We start from the raw sequence: 5,653 nt of genomic DNA on the forward strand, positions 1-5,653 counted from the left end.
CCAGGAGCTCTTCTATTGAACTGTCATTTTGTGTTGCCTCCACCAACAAAGTTCTGGGCTGCAGCCTACCAGTCTCCAATCCATTATTCCTCCAAGGGCACTAAAGGCCCTGTATCCAGAGGAGTATATAGACTGCTGTATGGGAAGAAGGGACCTGTGGAGGCCAGATCTCATATCTCCAATTAGTACTGCAACTGGATACAAACTGACCCTAAGCAGTGACATGTGTGGACTTAAAGATTACAAGAAATGAAGCAGATGATCCATGTCCTGTCCTTGCTCTGTACTTGGACCTCCCATTGGCTTCAGTGGGTGGCCCCTTTACAGACGGTCAGGAAATGGGTCAAAAGGAGGCTTTTTACCTGCCAGCCCCCGAGTTCAGGATGTGTTGTTTCTCCTGCAGCAGTTGATGACATCCTAACACCCTAAGCAGCACAGGAGCTGCATTCCTACGCTGTAACAGGGGAAGCAGGACCAAAGGCCTGAACTCAGGTCTTGGCAGGTAAGTGAAGGAGCAACAGATTTGAAGAAGCTTTGTTTGAAATTGTATGTCTTTGTAATGTTTAAGTCTTAATATGTACTCTGCAGTATTTGGGATCTTAAACTTTAAATTCTTAAGAGTACATGAGTTCACCTATAAACTCTGCCAAACTAATAGTATAAACATTGTTGATGCTCTTAAGCATAGAGGGGGATAAAGATAAACCGTATTTGTATATACTGTGATATAGAGTTGAGATTTATTTTTCAATGTGAGTGAAAAGTACTCAACTCAGTGGGAGACATAGAACTCTATTTTGTAAAAGTATCTTTTTATGTCTGTAGTTTATTTACCATGACTGAGGGCGTCATCCTCTTACGAATATTTGATATTCAGAATCTGAGACAGTGATCATGGTTTTTCCCCATTAGACACTGGGGTCACACAATGTGTTCCAAATTCATGGTGTATTCTAGTTTTCAAGTTTAATGAACACACCAGTTTTTCATGCAAATATTGAAGTTGTTCAAATTTGCTTCCTATAAATATCTTCCATTGTTCACCTGAAGTTCTGTTTTTATTAATTATTAAACATTCCTGCCAGTTATCTCACTTGCTAGAATATTTTTAGAAGCAGACATCAGATGTGTAAGTATAGGTGAACAAATGTGATTAACGCACACAAATATTTGCAGAAGAAAATTATTTACTCAGCTTTAAAGATAAATAAAAATATATCTTTTGAAAAAGGAAATCATTCTTCTCTCAACTCCTGGTAACAGAAAGTTATAAAAGCCTTTCTATTGAAAAGCCAATAAGTTTTATTCATGTGAAAAACTAATAGTACTTGGTATATGTCTTACCATTTCATGATGTATAATGTTTAACTCAGTGATATGTGCTAAACTGGCAGTATCTTTAAAAAAGTCAGTGCTTACAGTAATGAATGCAAGTGTCCTCACAAGAAGGAATGAATTCTAGGAAGCAGCAACATGCTATAGTTTACCCAAGTTCTGAAAATTTATATCTTGGGCAAAATCTTGTTCTTAAAAAAACAATGAGTTCCCTAATAGATGAAACATTTGACAGTGCCCCATAAAATTGTATTTTCTTTCCTCTTACTGGTTACTAATGCTGCTTCATTTATACTTACAATCTTTCTAAACAATCTTTCTGAAAGTAATCTGTAAATGTATGCCTACAAACTGGCATATGCAAGTCTTCAAGCTCCATGAGCTCGTAAAAGATCATACATGCAAACAGCATCTATAAATACTAATCTGAGTTCAGGAGCATGCAAAAATGTGTAATCAAAACCAGAGTTTGAATTACGGGGGAGCTGAGCCCGTCCATAAGAGATGAGAGTCCCCCCTGTAAGATTTGAAAATCATAACCTGGGGGGTCTCCGATTTTATTAGGGCATCATGATGGGCAGCCCAATTTTTTTTGAAGACCCCCCGCAAGTGTAATTCAAACCCTGACCAAAAGTTTCCCAAAACTGTGGCCTTGAATTTAGAGGCTGGAATGCAAATTAAACGTATAAAATGCAACCCTAACTAAACCTGTAATCTTTCAATCTGAGTATTATTATATTCATTCTTTAAATTTACTTACTCTAGACAAAATAAAGTGTTGTACTACATTGCAGCCTCACTGTTAGGAATGAAGATAGAGGAGACAATGCAGGAAGGCCAACACATACAACCAAAATGGAAAGTATCCAGGTCATAGAGGAATGGTAAGTTTCTCACTTTAAATTTTCCATTGTTCACTATCTATTCTGTAAACTATTTGTGGTTTTAATTTGTCTGTAACTAGTGTCAAGGCATCACATGATTTCAGGTCTCTAGAAAGTTATTTGATAATCTTCCCTTCCTAATATTTGTACATTCTGACATGATAAATGTCAAAGATGGTATTCAAAATCTTCACTTAACTGCATTATATGCAGTTGTGAAACTGTGTGTTTTTGGCCAGATTTGGGGGGAAAATATGCTTAATTTGGGAGTGTGGATGTATAAAATTGTTCTATACAGGAAAGGTGATTTAGCCTATCCACTATAGAATTATCTTCTCACCTTAGCAGGAAGAAATAGTAATAATACAAGTGGGACAACAATATTCGCCAAACAAATTTTTAAAGTGCTGATTTTTCTGTATCATAAATGCCTCTGCATTTTTCCAAAAAGAGCCAGGTAAGCATTTCTCTTACAGTATATGCTTGCTTCTACACAGGATATGCACTAGACACTCTGTCTCCATACCAGCCTATGTTTTTCCCACATTTCAGCTTTACTGGTGAAAGCAATGACCAAAATTTTAGAATACTAGAGGCCACTAGATTCCTGACACTGTTTTTCAAGGGAAAAAATAAAAAAATCAAACACAAAAAACAGGTGAAATTATTTAACGGCCTGAAAGATATATTACAGTCAGTAACTTGACTACTGGAGTCAATCACTGCACTTTGTGACAAAGCTAGACCCATATTAATACAATGATGGAAAACTTTCAGAAAGTGTAAGGCTACTATAGATTGTCAGTGACTGGGACTGACTGAAGGCTTTTTACCAGATAAGATGCGGCTTATCTGGTTTTCCTCTGACTTAAACCCTACTGTGGTTGTTTTAGTAGGATATAAAGCATAAAGGGATGTAAATGCATGACGTGGCTCATTTATGCAGAATTTCTTAAGAAATCCTGAAACTCTATAAAGCTTTTGCTGATGGATTTTATCTTGCAAAAAGGGCAGAAAAAACACCTAGTGTTAGTTAGTAATATGTTAAACATATATAATAGTTGTTAAATAATTTGAAAAACTTAATCCTCAACTTTCTCATTTACATATTAAATAAGATCAACTTCTGATCATTTATCCAGTGCTTAAGGTATAAAAAAATGGGAGCAGCTTTCTTCTGAAACTGGGAAAGAGGAATTTCCCCCCTTCTCTTGTATCTAATTTTGCCAGAAGCATTTGGTGTTACTCATCAAATCATTTGCCACTAGATCATCATTCAGGTCAGTAGCACCAAACAAAGGGAAGCTTAGCAACTCTTAGATACTAGAGCAAAGAAATATGCTAATTAAAAAAAAAAGATCTCTCAATTGGTATTTTGTTGGGCCTCATTAGTATGCTTTTAGCTGCCAGGGCCTTTTTCCTTTTCTCAGCTCTGCTGATCTACATAATGTAGCAGTACATGGTTGGTCAAGCATCGTCTAAATCAAGCAGTTGCATCAGATGTCTTCTAACCCAGATTTGAAAGAGAATCCTTTATCAGCCATTCAAAATCTTATCATTTCTAAATGCAAGGGCAGTAATTAAATTTTGCATTGTTATTTTATTCTTGAGTTTTAGAACTAAAAATTAATTCTAGCAGTAAATCTATAGAAAACTAAAGGTGTAGCTCCTCTTAAAATACAATATGTTTATTGGGTACTGGGAGATTATGAACACAGAGCAAAATTCTTCTGTTAAAATTAAAGCCCTATTGCTTTCAGTATTAGTTCTTGACTATTGTGAAACTGAGAGAGAATTTCTGGACCAATGTATGAAAACATTGTTACAAAAATAGAAGCATATTGTAACGATGCTTTGTTTTTTGCAGCCAAAACCCTACTGCAGATGAAATTTTGTCTTGGGCTCAGAATTTTGACAAGATGATGAAAACTCCAGCTGGCAGGAACCTTTTTAGAGAGTTTCTTCGAACTGAGTATAGTGAAGAGAACCTGCTTTTCTGGCTTGCATGTGAAGACCTAAAGAAAGAACAGAACAAGAAAGTTGTTGAAGAAAAAGCAAAGCTTATATATGAAGATTACATTTCTATACTTTCACCAAAAGAGGTAAAGCTGGAGATACTAAATGTATATTTTCAAGAATCCAAGAACAGCAATCGTGCATCTTGTTGATATGGAGACAGCGTGCCTGACATGCTAGATCAAAGATATTCTTCACACTTGGCTCTTCAACGGAAGTCAGGGGAGGGGGCCAGCAGGGCAAAATCCTCGATGGCACAGAAGCTGAGATGTTTGGCATCACTTGCTTAGCTCTTCAAATCCCTAAGTCAGTGATTCTCAACCAAGATGATGCAGCACCTTGGGCTGTCTTTAGATCCTTTCAAGGGTGCTGCAGGATGCCATGCAATGGTAACACTGCTAGGTATGCAAACATGATTTACAGGATAAGCCCAGAAATTTCAAACAGGAATCCATAGTGTTAAAAACATTCTGACCTGTTGTGGTCTTTCTGAGTTCTTTGCAACAGAAGAATTGCTTTATTATTATTCTGTAGTCAAAAGGTGAGTGAAAAGTAAGAGCTGGCATTGTGAAGGGCTGCCCCAAGCCATAAAAAGGTTGAGAACCACTGCCCTAGGTAACAAAGAGGTTCAGCCATCACCAGAAGGCCAACTGTGCCATGTTGTCTCTGTCTGAAATGAAAGGCCCCTTTCAGGGACAGGGGATAAGCAAGGAAAGAAGACAAGGGGAGGAGCTTTCACCTATTAAATACTAGACATGTAAGGGGAACAAAGCAATGGACCATGTTCAAATTATCCCCTGTAAGGCTTAACTGTGTGCATGATGGTAGTGTCCAATCCAACTGACTGCTGAATGTGGTTCTTTGAAAATATTTTAAAAGATATTTGCTTAGATCATGTAAAATGTAATTAGTTCCCTTCCTTTTCCTACACAATAGACCCTCATTGGCTCTAAGCTAATAGACTATGCTGATTTATACAAGCTAAGGATCTGGCTATAAACATCTTACTTCCAGGATGCTCTCTGGAAGTATCTGCTTACAATGTCATTCATATGAATTTATAGAGCAGTTTTCTTCTTTTCTTCTATTTTTCAGTGTTCAGTGTTGCTTTTGACTGAGATGACTTGTCAGTAAAAGTCACCAGCTTTTTTTTTTGGTTTTCACTTTAAATGGCTTTATTAGTCAAAATGTAGCTTACAAAACCCTTCAGATATTAAAACTAGAAAACTGCATGAATCCAAATTTATCATATTTAGCTGTTGACAGAACTGGTCACAGATTTTATGTATGTGGCACGAAAAAGCTTTATAGAAAGATCCCCTCCAATTTCAATGAATTCTGTCCTTTCTGTAGATCTTAAGAGAAAATGACCATATAGTGACTTAATAACCAGCATATGGTCTAAGAAGCTCTTTCCC

At 36.8% G+C, this 5,653-nt stretch overlaps 1 protein-coding gene across 2 annotated transcripts in view; it reads left to right on the forward strand.

The window, feature by feature from the left end:
* The window catches only part of RGS17 (regulator of G protein signaling 17), a 55,059-nt gene that overhangs the window by 45,644 nt on the left and 3,762 nt on the right, over positions 1 to 5,653 (forward strand). The window contains exons 3-4 of one of the 2 annotated variants that reach the window (XM_006024828.1): positions 2,130 to 2,219; positions 4,087 to 4,321. In XM_006024828.1, coding sequence (XP_006024890.1) covers positions 2,130 to 2,219; positions 4,087 to 4,321 — 325 coding nt within the window. The remainder of the gene's footprint in view (positions 1 to 2,129; positions 2,220 to 4,086; positions 4,322 to 5,653) is intronic. The other variant, XM_006024829.1, reaches the window with a different exon arrangement.

This window comes from Alligator sinensis, unplaced genomic scaffold (genome assembly GCF_000455745.1).
Source record: "Alligator sinensis unplaced genomic scaffold, ASM45574v1 scaffold1177_1, whole genome shotgun sequence".
NCBI classification, from domain to species: Eukaryota; Metazoa; Chordata; order Crocodylia; family Alligatoridae; genus Alligator; species Alligator sinensis.